The sequence below is a fragment of the Caloenas nicobarica genome, chromosome 2 (assembly GCF_036013445.1).
Source record: "Caloenas nicobarica isolate bCalNic1 chromosome 2, bCalNic1.hap1, whole genome shotgun sequence".
NCBI lineage: Eukaryota > Metazoa > Chordata > Aves > Columbiformes > Columbidae > Caloenas > Caloenas nicobarica.
In genome coordinates this window covers 94748313-94761165 of record NC_088246.1, presented here as the reverse complement: position 1 = coordinate 94761165, position 12853 = coordinate 94748313, and the positions used below count along the sequence as shown (strand labels likewise).

Here is a 12853-nt window from a genome sequence, read left to right as displayed (position 1 = left end):
ATAAGTAACTTTCTTTCCTAAACAGGGAAATACAAGCTATCCACAAGTGCATTTTATTCCAATATAATCATGCATGCTGTGTACAAGAGGAAAAATGTGTTTGATTTATCGGTATCGAGTTAAAGCAATACAACTGGTTTACCTACACAAAGCACAAGATATAGGTTACTGTTTTTGTGGCCGACAACCATAAAGCTTCAAACCATACACCCCTTCGCTACTGCATGTAATCCTGCATACCTGACTTGACTTCATATTACAGCTTGTATTTATGTAGCTTTTTCTCACCTTCATGGTATCAAGAGTTCAACTGTCCATAAGCACATCGTAAGCCTGTGCAAATCTCATTTTCCAAGTATATATACTTCGCCTTAAAAACCACTCTAGAACTACAACTAAAAGGAGATGAAGCTGCTTTCCCAGTCGACTCCACTCATTGCTATTCAGCCTACTAAGCACTACCATGTAAAATTATGACCAATATGACCAAAGATTAATAAAAATGCATTGTCCTTGTTTAGCTATAGTAACCAGGCATCCAGGATCAAAATTAGCAATTTTTAAGTGCTTTGTAATTCAAACAAATATCCTACTCACAAAATGGACAGAGGGTCAGTTTAAAAGTATGACTACTAAAGAAAGTCAGGTAGTCATATTGAAAGAAAAAAGTCTTAAGCCATTTTGGTTTGTTTTTTTTAAAGCATCCTTGCATTCTTAAAAAGAAATAATTCTCTCATTCCCAGCATTTTAAGTGTTTGGAACTGGAAACTGCAATGCATTTTTTTAATATATATGTGTTAAGCTGATGACATATGGAAAGTCAACTTTCAAGTCTCACGCACCTTTACTTCAATAGTTTCATATGCCAGATGGTTGCAGATGTTTCTAGGTAGCTGGGCCTACTAGAGAGCTCACTGTTACTTTTGTCCAAACTTGTTCCTCTGCTAAAAATATGTAACAACATTCCTTGCTGTCTTATTAATAACTGTAATACAATATAAAGTTAATATTAATATAATGCAATCCAGGTGGTGTGGAAAGTGATGACAGAGGTGTAATAGCTGGCACTCTTTCCTCGGAGCCGGTAATGAAGTAATATCCTAGCACATGGGTACAGCCTACTGAAGCAAAGAAGGTGTATAGCCCCAGCCCAGAGCACTCGAGGTCACCAAAAAGTACATGACACTTTTTGAAAGCATAGAGGTACTAACCTTTCCTGGCTGAATTTCAGTCAGAGAAGTGAACAGTAAAACCAATTAACATTGCCATAGGTGATAATGTGATAGTTGGTTGACTGACAGCCCAACTACCTTGCATACAGTTGCAAGAGGGTTGTAATACCCATCCTCACCATCCAGCGAGATCAGACAGGAAGAAAAGGGACTCTCATTTAGACCCTAATTATTTGTGAGGTAGGAAAGCTGTGAAAACACAGGGAAGAGAAAACTTCCTCAAAGTTTTTAGAACTCTTGTTCTTATTTGTGACATGGGAAGAAGAGGAGATTGCAACATGCCAGGTCCCATGACTTTCTCTGACCATTCCTCCATCAACATAGATATAGACTGAAGTGATCTTAGTCTCTTGCTAACTGAAGCAAATAGCAATCTTCATACAAGAACTTTGGAAGAAAGGAGATAACTACAACTGGTTTTGAAAGAAAACATCAGCATTTCTAAGGACAAGACTTAGGGCATGATAACGGCAAGGTCTAACTTATTCCAATTCATCTCCTTTGTTTGATTACAAACCTCCAGTAAAAGCATGGTGATGCGAGTTTCCAGAGGCTGCATCTGACCAATCTGTGATTTCAAAATTTAGAACGACCTGCTGACATCATGCTCACACCCATCACTCTTGACACTGAGTTCTACAAAGACACTGAGGCTGTGAGCAGCCAAACTGAAAGATTTGCAAGAGACAAGTGTCAAATTCAGAAATGAGACCTCTGGGATAGGGCTGCTCCTCTGCTTTTACAATACGGCTTTTAAGCCTAGATCAAACAAATGAACTGAACTATAACTTGCCCAAACTATAACTTGTCAGAAGAACCTTGCAACAACTTCAAAGTCCTCCAGTGTTAAACTGCCAGAGATAAAGCTGAGCATTTGACAGTTACTTTGTATCTGCCGTAGGGGTATCTCTATTCCTTTGAAGGCCCACACCACAGAAGACAATAAGCTGCCAGAGGCTGGGCAGCTTTTCACAGTTTTGCTTTTGGGAGGGTGTTGATACTCCCCCAGAAGAGTGTGTTTCACAGGGGACTCTGATGCAGCTTGTGCTTTCAAGTCAGAAAACAGAGCTGGATCCCACCCGCTCTGCACTCATAAACACTTCCCTAGAAAATTCAAGCGCACACACAACCATGGAAGCACAGATTTTGTCAGCTCCAGAAATACTTGGCTAGATCCAGAACACTTTGGAAACCTGTGTGAAATAACCATTGTGTTAAATCACCTCTTCTCTCAAAGTATGAGAAAGGACTGATGTACACCTGCCTCAAGGATAATATGAAAGACCTAGGCGTCTTGACAGCCTTTGACTAAAACATTCCCCAGTCCTCAGCAGTGACACTTGCAGAAGATATCAGCCAGTTTCCCCTGCCTGTGGGTTCATTTTCCCTGAAAAAATGATGATATTCTAGTTTCCATCTTCTATTCTTCAGCTCCCATGAAGAGCATTACGACCAACCCAAAAATGCTCCCTTCACTGCTACCTCCAGCAGGATCAGGATCCAAACCATCCTCTCTTCTTTTGCTTAGCCTCTATGCACCAAGGCATTTCTTAATGCGACCATGTGTCAAGGAAATGCAGGGAAAAGGAGCAAGTTGGTAGGTTTTCTGGTCTCGGAAAACCTGAGGCTGATGCCAGGATATAGCCTGGCTTTGAGTTCAATGCCAGAGCTGAGCTCCATGCCAGGACACGACCCAGTGGAACAGCCCCTGCTATCAGTTTACATCACACCATGCCCCAGAGTCAGCCCTGGCTTTAATCTAGGGCTAATCACAGCAGCTGAAGACTGAAATCTGGATGGTTTCTTTATGAATGAAACTGCTGAATCCCTCTAGTGCTCATCAGATATATTTACTTATAATCATTGGTTTTTTTGAATGACACTGTTCCTAATTACAAATTCTTGGAAGAGATTTAAACACAGAAGTTGCCTCCACAGGGAACAGGAAGTCCAAACAACTACCCTTATAGCATTTTATCTCCCCTTTCCACCATGACCACCAGTACGTCATATGCACTGTGAGATTTTTTTTCGTTTTCCTTTATTGCACAAAGTATTTCAATTACATTGTATTGATAAATTAGACAGTGTGATTTCCTGTATTATTCTAAACATGCATTTCTTACAGAGCTGTCCCAACACTGAACAGTACTGTGGGATGTGAAATGAGAATATGGATACATAGTCAGCATGCTGTAATTATGTGAATAAGTTATAATGAAGACGATCTCTAAAAAAAGCGCACCACTTGACATGGGCCATGTATATATATCGGCTCTCCTGAACGACCCTGTGTCAGCAAGTCATAAGTATCAAGTAACTCAAAGCAATTCAAAACCAACAAACCCAAAGTACCAAATTAGATTCAAAGTGCATTATTGGCACTAGGCCTGAGCCACAAATTTAGATGCAGTTCTGAATTTTCCCAAGATTCACAGAGATGGGCAAAAAGGACATCTGAATTTAGAGTCCATGCTCGGTCCAGTTCATTTTCATGCAACAGACAGTAAGAGATATAAAAAATCCTCATCCAAAATGGCACCTTAGGTAGCCAAATCAATATAAGCAACCCACAAAAGCTCTGCAGCGTGGCTTAGTTACTCAGCAAGAATTTGTAGACGTGGCTAAAACTACCATAACAGAATTTGTGGTACTTTCATTGCATCTGCAACTAAGATAGTGTGTCACCATCTAGCACCAAGGCACCTGAAACTAAGGGGGATACCCAAGGCAAGTGTTCCTCATGACGGTGCCATGCCCTGTGGGGGTCAGTTCGGCACACATGCACCAGGCACGACTACTGCACACACAGGGCAGAACGGAGCACAACCCAGGGTACAACGAGCTGCTTCATCCACAGATACAGCTATAGCAAAAGCTATGTGCACAGAACGAAGCAGGGGGAAAAGGGTGAGGGAGAAGGTTACAATTAGGCATGTAATTCCAAGGAAAAGAAGGACTGCAGACACCTTTCTTCTCAGTTTTGCCTATCAACTGGTTTAGGTGCTCCATCTCATCCAGATACTTGATGCATTCAGGGTGATAAAGCCCATTCTAGCAAGTGCTCATGGAACTCAGCCACCTAATTTCACTGCACTCTGCCACAGGATCTAAAAACATTGCCATTCGGAAGACACTTTATAGATCTAGACTTGCATCCACACTCAAGTATACTTGTATGTTTAAAGAGAAGAAGTAGTAAAACCAAAAGATGAAATCAAGAGTTGTACATCAAAGAACTGGACTAAAGATGAAAGTTGTACATCCAAAGAACTGGACCTGATGAAAGAAAACTAGCATTGATTATCTGAACTTGCTGGCAAAAAGGCCAACAGTTTATAAGATTTCAGGAGTGACTTCGACATCTGCATTACTATGTATTTGAGCTATAAGCTCCTAAGTCTGCTTCAAAATATTTTGCTCTAGTCACTATCAAGATAGTAAATGGACCATCAATCCATAAGCTCACTAATTTTCAAAGTAATTAATCAACCAAGCCTCAAATGTGTCAATGTGAATTGACAACTGACACCTACACTCTGCTTTGACAGCTGCATTCCTCCAAGATGACAGAATCTGTCCTGATCCTTGTGGGAAATAGAGGAAAATCCTTTTCAGTCAACTAATGTGGTGATCTAGAGACCAGTCTTAAGGAAAAGCTGAAGAAGAATATCTACACTTTCGAAAAAGAAAATTCAAGGTCTCTCCCTAAAAAGTGACACAAATCTGTTGGTTCTACCACACACACAAAGATATAATGCCAAACACAGAAAGGTTGCACTAACTGCAAGTATATACAAAGAAATAAACTTTCAGTATAACTACTAAACAAGTCTAATCAACTTTTTTTTCCCCCTCTTCTTTGTAGAAGCTAAGAGAAGGCCAAGAGACATAATTAAGGCACTCTTGAAACAGGCCCTGGTTCTGCAAACACAAAGCTAACTGTAACCATGTAAGCAGATTTCAGTGAGGTTGCCCACATAATTATAACAGCAGAAACAAAATATTTACAAGAGTTAATCTGAGGTTCTGACTATCTCTCAATAGCTGGGCTTATGGCACCTGTAGACAGTTAAGACCATCTTTCATCCAAAGTCTATAAGTCCAGTTTCCAAAAATTAATTAAGTTTGAGAAACGCACTGCACGCTAAAACACAGGGCAGGAGTTAAACGTATAGAAGTGGCCATGGATTTTGGGTATCCACAAAGACACTAAACCTTGAGAGGGTTTTGGTTAGTGTAGGGTTATCAAAAAAAAAAAAAAAAAAAAGAGCCAGGACACTATTCAAAAGAAAGTAAAAGCAACACACAACACAGTGGAATACCCTTGAAAATGAGGTTGAATTAACTGAAAATCCAGATTTTAAACTATCTTTTTATTTACTTCTTTAAGTGTCGGGAATCCATCCTGGCCTTCTTTTAATTAGCTCTGACTCCAAAAAAAGCCTCCCTTGAAAACAATGGGACCAGTCTCTGAATTGGGGACGACTGAGCACATGAAAACAGAATTGACCCAGCACACCAAGAGCTTCCAAAGGTTTTGTGCATTAGGCAGAGCTCTGTTCACTGGATGCTGTATCCTTGGCAACTATTATGTGAGAAACCGTTCTACAAATGCAAAACTTCTGTCTGCTCCAAGAGCTTTTCTCTGAAACACTTTTACGGGGTTCTGGATATCCTTAAATCTAAGGGCACACACAGCTCTTTGTCATCTTTCCACAAGCTCCCAAGAGCAAGTTATAATACAACAAGTGATGTTAAGAGAGTATTTTCCTCCCACTTCATCAGAAAACAAATAAAAGTTTTACAACTTTTACTTTGTTTTCTTCTGGGAAGAAAAAAAGTGGGCATTTTTCCCTTTTTCTGTGGTGCACTCTACAGAACTAATGTGCAGATGTAAGATAATAATGAAAGGACATTATTATTATGTCAATCAATGGCATTGCCTTGAAAACTGAAAATTCAAGGGTCATGCCCGGGTGCCTGACTTCAAGGGCAGAACTACAGATGCCAGCATACGTATTAGAAGAAGTATGCAAGAAGAGATAGGTAAGATTTGACAAGGGCCATGGCAGTAACATGCTGCAGCTCTTCACAAGAGGGACTAGCGGTACCAATTGTTTCAAGGGCAGCAGACACACCGCTATTTTTACCAAAGCCCTTGCTGTAACTGCCCAGCTCGTTAAACCTCACCACAGCAAACCTCGGATCTTGCCTGCACGACCGTGCTCCCCGCAGCTCGGTTGCCCTTAAACAACACGTTATTCCCCCAATATCCTCAGATATTCAGCCATGGCTGGCGAGGGACGGGCATGCAGTATTTGATACCCAACTAGGGCTTCGGTTTGATGGGGTGGTTTTTATCCCGAGCAAAACGCACAGCAGCTACGGCTAAAGCAGAGGCGGAAAGCGTTTGGGAACACACGAGAGCAGCGGGGAAGCCCCTCCGGCGTCCCCCCCCGGTCCCTCCACAGGACTTAAGGAAATATTTCTACTGCCGGGGCGAGGGATAGCGCCGGCGGGGCACGGGAGCCGGCGGCCCCCGGCGCTGCAGGGCAGCCCCTCGGCCAGGCGCCCTCCCCGCGCAGCCCCGCCGGGCGCGGAGCCCGGGATGCCGCCCCGCAGGGGCCGGGGCCGCCCGTCGCCTTTCGGCCCCTCTTCGCCGCTGCCGGGCTCCCGCGGGGAGGCCGCTGCCGTCCGCCCGGTGTCCCCGACAGCCCCCCTCCTCCCTCCCCCAGTACCTTCTGCGGGGCGCGGAGGAGGCGGTGCACCCCGGGCAGCTGGGTGGCCAGCGGGATGTCCTCCCGGAAGGTGTACAGCGGCGGCCGGGTGGGCTCGGGGAAGTTGGTGCTGTTGAAGGGGTCGGTGTCATCCAGCAGCTGCACCCGGCACACCAGCGTGGCCATGGCGCATCCATCCACCGCCGCGGCCGGGCGCGGCGGGGGCGCAGGCGGGGGAGCGGGCACTCCCAACTCACCGACACCGAGGAGCTGCCTGCGTGCCCACCGCCGGTTGGGAGCGGCACTCCCCTCCCGGCCGCAGCCCCCCGGAGCAGGCTGGCCGGCCGGCAGCCTCCCGGCTGGCTCTCCGAGCGAGCGCCGGCCGCCTCACAGCCGCCGCGCCTCGGGGAGGCGGCCCATGGCCCCTTCCCCGCCGGGATCCACGAGTGCGGCCGCGCTTCAGGCCGAGAAAGGAGGCGGCGCCGGAGTCGCGGGGCGCGGGCAGAGCGGCGGCGGCGGGGGCAGCAGCAGCAGCTCCCCCATACCCGGCCGCTGCGCGCCGAGCGGGCAGCGGGACTGCCGCGGCCGGCACCGGCAACGCAGCAGCGGCGGGCAGAGGGCGGCCAGCGCCCCCACGCGGTCACCGGCGGCGGCGCCGCCCTCAAGCGCGCCCGGGCGGACCCCTCCTCCCCACGGCCTGAGGAGACCTCCCCACCGCGGGATTCCCCCGCCTCCGCCGGGCCGGGCGGAGCGGGAAGAGAAAGCGAGAGGGGCTACTATCCTCTCCCGCTGCGGTGGGCGAGAAGGAGGGACCCTCACTCCGCAGCGCTTCCCCCTCCCCTCTCGGAATAACGGCTGCCGCCCGGGCGGGCAGCGCCGGCCCCGGGCACCGCGCCCCGCCGGGGCTCTCCTGCGGGCAGAGAGGCCCTGCGGAGGGATCTGGACAAATCGGAAACTGGGCTATCACCAGCCGCATGAAGTTCGACAAGGGCAAGTGCCGGGTTTTGCACCTGGGACACGGCAACTCTGGCTGTACACACAGACTGGGGGGCGAGATGCTGGAAAGCAGCTCCTTGGAGAAGGACCTGGGAGTTTTGGTTGATGGCAAGTTGAACATGAGCCAACAGTGTCCCTGGCAGCCAAGAGGGCCACCCGTGTCCTGGGTGCATCAAGCACAGCATTGCCAGCCGGGCAGGGAGGTGATTGTCCCGCTCTGCTCTGCACTGGTGCGGCCTCACCTGGAGCACTGTGTGCAGTTCTGGGCGCCACAGGATAAAACGGATATAAAGCAACTGGAGAGTGTCCAGAAGAGGGCTGTGAGGTTGGTGAAGAGTTTGGAGGGGAAGCCGTATGAGGAGCAGCTAAAGTCACTTGGTTTGTTCAGCGTGGAGAAGAGGAGACGAAGAGGAGACCTCATCATGGTCTACAGATTCCTCACAAGGAGAGAAGGAGGGGCAGGTGCAGAATTCTTCTCTTTATCGACCAATGACACAACCCAAGGGAATGTCAGGAAGATGTGCCAGGGGAGGTTTGGGTTGGTCATTAGGAAAAGGTTCTTCCCCCAGAGGGTGGTGGAGCACTGGAACAGGCTCCCCAGGGAGGGGTCACGGCCCCAAGCCTGACAGTGTTCAAGGAGAGACTGGACAAGGCCCGCAGACACATGGTGTGAACTGTGGGGTTGTCACATGCAGGGACAGGAGTTGGACTCGATGATCCTTGTGGGTCCCTTCCAACTCAAGACATTCTATGATTCTATGAATCTAGGTGAAGAGCGGGCTCAAGAGTCATCCCCATGATGAGAGAAGGTGCTGTGGGCAGATGGCCAGGGCAGGTTCAGCCCCTCACGGTGCAGTGGGGGTGCCGGCCCGCCTCCTGTCAGGAATACGCTTGTGCTAAGTTCAGTCTCGCTGTCACAAACATCTGAAATCTTTAGTGTAATATTTATGCAGCCCAAAAAGGAAGCTTTAAATAATACCTGCTTTAAAAAAAATATTTTGGAAACTGATCTGAAACCTCATTATTTGACCAAGCGTTTTGCATGGGTTTCTCTGTATTTGCACAAAACCTTCTTTGCCTTTGAGGTTGTATGTACCTTGTGTTTGTTTGGCCTCTCAGAGTGTACAGCTTGGGCAGTCTCCACACCCCAGGCAGGAGACACGCCAGGATCTGCCTGGCTTTGCACCTTGGCTTTCATCTTGCCCTGGACCTGCTCTTTTTTTCTCCAGAGGAAGACTGCGACAAAGCACCAGGCGCGCAGCTTCTCACACTCTTCGAGTCAACCCTGCGCTTTGTTACCCCATCTGGAGCCTCATTTGTGAGGATCAAGGATGCATGAGTCCTGGTCTCTTCATTCTTAGGGCCTCAGGGTGCAGGAGAAGGAACGTGAAATAAATTACAGGTGAAATACAGAGAATGAGGGCTTTCACTGTCCTGGGGGAATGGCTGCATTTCCACGGGCTGATCATATATACCCAAGGGGATGCACCGTGCTTTACAGCCATGGTTCATGACTTGCTTATCCTTTCGTGCTTCATGGAGAGCACTGTGGGACAAGAGCTGTAGTACTGTGAGAAATGGGGGATTTATCGCAGAAATTATATGTCTTAAGCAAGAAATCATGACCTCTAGATCATAGTGTTCACATGAAGCAACTGTTTCCTCCCAAAATGATTACTGGTTTGGGAATATTTGTCAGCGCTGAGGCAAAAGGGGATTTCTGTCCATACGTGGTCTGTCCTTCTGTTTCTGTTATTCTCAGGACTGACTTGTCATGATTTGGTTTTGCCTGCAGTTATGCATATTTTCAGAAAACATCATCTAGCATAAAGATTGCTAAAATCAAGGATTTTAAAACTCAGAAGGTATCTTGCTGTTTCAGATATTTCACAGCTGATGTTTTATTCACTTTTTTTTTTCTTCTCCCTTAGCTTGAGCAAGAAAAAGGGCCTGTGGGCAGTCTCACCCCACTTCTCATCCATGTCTCTCAATTGCAGTTCTCATGCTCCATCAATAGTTACACATGGTGAGGTCCTGATTTTGAGTATTGTATCTAAGCAATTGAAAATTCATATTTTGCAAAGAAATTTGGTTTTGTATCTGCTTTAGTCCTGACAATTTAGTTTGTGGAGAAAATCATATTGCTGCAAATCTGTCTGTTTATTTATGTTGTATATTTTTGTCACCATGTGAAGTCAAGATTAAGCAGGATATTTTGGTTTTATTAATCGTAATTTACTTACCATTTATATTAAGCTTCCAATTATGTAAAATAGATTTCTACATTTGCTGCTAATCAAAGATCAATATGAGGTGGCATAAGATTGCTATTCATGGGACTAATCCTGACTTTTGTTAATTAATATATGGCACTTGTCTCATTGCAGAGGCGTTAATACTTGGAAGGCAGTTTTAAATACATCATGGAAGCCAAGATTTTATACAGAGTCAATGTGACAGCATCAGCTATCTTTCCTCCAATACCAGAAAACAAAAATAAAGGATGAGTGCAATCCTTGTAGAGATCAAATAACTCTAAGGCCCAACAACAAAACATCTAGTCACAGACTCTAAATCCCACAAGGAAGAATTAGACATTGTACATCAACTAGATTTCCAAATATGAGGTGGCCAGTGGACATACTTTTTACGGCCAGGCTGCTGGAAAGAAAATAGAATGAGGCAAATGTGAAAGGAACCTGAGTCAGCCAGAGCTTTGAGGTGCACCTGCCTACAGTTTTTCCTCATTGTAAACATCCCCAAACACTACAGACCTTTGAATTTCAGAAGGTGGATTTTATTTTAATTTGGATTAAAGCAATACAGGTGAAAAGAGAAAACACAGATCTGCTGGGTTAACAGAATAACGTTACAAGGTCAGTGTGCATGTGTGTGCATGCATGTAGAGGGAGACAGAGATATGTGTCTAAATGCTGTATTTGAATGGTTTTCCAGGTTTCTACATATTCTTCAAAGGCCTTCTGAACGTGTAGTCTCTTTCCATCAGCTCTGTGTTTGCTCCCTCCTCTTCCAAGCAGTCACCACTTTCTGCTCCTGCTGCAGAGCCATCCCTTGTCCTTTAAGAAGTCCTTCCCCTGCACCTGGCCTGCTTTGCAGCCTGCAGGAGAGGGCCCTCTCCTCCCTCCTCTCGTATTTATCCAGTGTAGGAGCTGAAACAAGGCAAGCACTCAATTTTCCTTCTTGCTGCCTCACTACAGCCTTTTAAATTAACATAGATGCCTTCTAAAAGACCTTAACACACAGCAAAATGCAAATGAACAGCCATATACTGCCTGACAGAGGTACACAGCATGAGGCACCACAGGCATTGCATCTGGAAATGCAACCAGAGACTGTGATTTTCTCAGAGAGAGAGACCATTTTCCTCAATCACGCTGAACAAAATCAGCGTTCAGGAACTCAGGGGAATCCTCAGCAAAGTCCAGGCTGTGGTCCTTCGGTCTTCAGCGGTGTTACTTGATGCCTTGAGGTCTCCAAGTCCATCTCTCAAGCCCTTACCAAAAACCAAAGACTGCGAACGATCAAGTAAAGTTCACAGTTTTAAGCTTCCAGGTTCTTTTTACAAAAACATAAGGGGGAAATCCTTCATCTGCACACATTTTTCAGGAATGAAACATAGCTTAGGAGTTTTCATTTAGGGCTGATTTATTCTTCTTAACTCATCCCATTATTGGCATTTGTTAAAAATACATTGTTGAATGAGTTAAGATGGTGTGTCAAGCTTAAATTTGAATTTCATTATTGTTGAAACCTGAATGTTAAAATAACATAGGTTTTTGTCTTTAATTTCCTCTCTTTTATTAAAAATTAAAAATATATGTTGGATGGGAAGTTATTGAAAGCATATTCTTTAACCCAAGGACCACCCAGAGTCAAAGTAAATATGCATTTAAGCAGTTTTAAAAAATGATACTAGGTATCTGAGCAATTGGACTAGCTCCATAGGAATATTGTTTTTTCCGAAATATCATCACGTCGATACAGATCTAGATGCATGATCATGACATTTCAGTGTAAGCACATGAAGTGGCCAGTCCTTTAACTTCTTTATCTCTCTGCTTTGGACAAACTGAAATGCTTTCCAAATTTCATTTTTTTAACTTCAAGCCCATTTTAGTTAGGGGCAGACGAAAGCAATTTTAACTTCCATGATTTATTCACTTAACATTAATAAAGCTGAAAAATAGCAGTCTAAATGGTAATGGTAATCAAAATGGCCTTGCAAACCACTGGAATTAAAGTATGGCAATGAAAGTGCTGACAGATCCTTTACTGTAGTGATGGGAACAGTATTTCTGCCTTATCCACACTATAATATGTAAATAACACTTAGTTCTCATAGTGAAGCGTGGAGAGTGATTTATTGTTAGTGTGGACAGGCAAACAACATAACACACTTCTCAAAATAATGGTGTGTAAGTGAAAGCCAGTCTGTCATGAGACCAAGAATAATACTGTGGATTTCAGCCTCCTTCATCCAGGGATCTCAAAGCACTTTGCTACCACTAAATGCTGCCTGCTCACTCCTGCCCCACAGATGGGAACAATGAGGAGCGGGAGGCTTGAGGATACAATTCTAATATGATTTTTTTTTTTTTTTTTTTTTTAACTGAAGTGGTTTTTTACGAATTGCAATGGGAACTGAATTGGGTGTGATATGACCGGATCACACGCGATGTTTTCTGCAGGGAATGGTAAAGTCCACCTTTACAGGAAGCTTTTTCTTTGGGAAGTAAGGACTTGTAATGGCCCTAAAGATTGACAGTGGTCTGAATCAAGGTTTAATTGCAGCATCACACATTCAAATTCAGTAGATTGCTACTGAAAATTATTCTTGTGTCTTGTCTGGTTAATACAGTATATAGAGTAATATTGTATACTATG

The 12853-nt window shown here is 45.1% G+C and overlaps 1 protein-coding gene across 9 annotated transcripts in view; it reads right to left on the bottom strand.

The window, feature by feature from the left end:
• The window catches only part of FHOD3 (formin homology 2 domain containing 3), a 399651-nt gene extending 392139 nt beyond the window's left edge, over positions 1 to 7512 (bottom strand). For all 9 annotated transcript variants that reach the window (XR_010605872.1, XR_010605873.1, XR_010605874.1 and 6 more), the window contains exon 1: positions 6974 to 7512. Coding sequence is in view for 6 of the 9 variants with exons in the window: in XM_065630338.1 (XP_065486410.1) it covers positions 6974 to 7138 (165 nt within the window). In the remaining 3 variants the exon portion in view is untranslated. The remainder of the gene's footprint in view (positions 1 to 6973) is intronic.
• Between the last annotated feature and the right edge of the window lie 5341 nt (positions 7513 to 12853).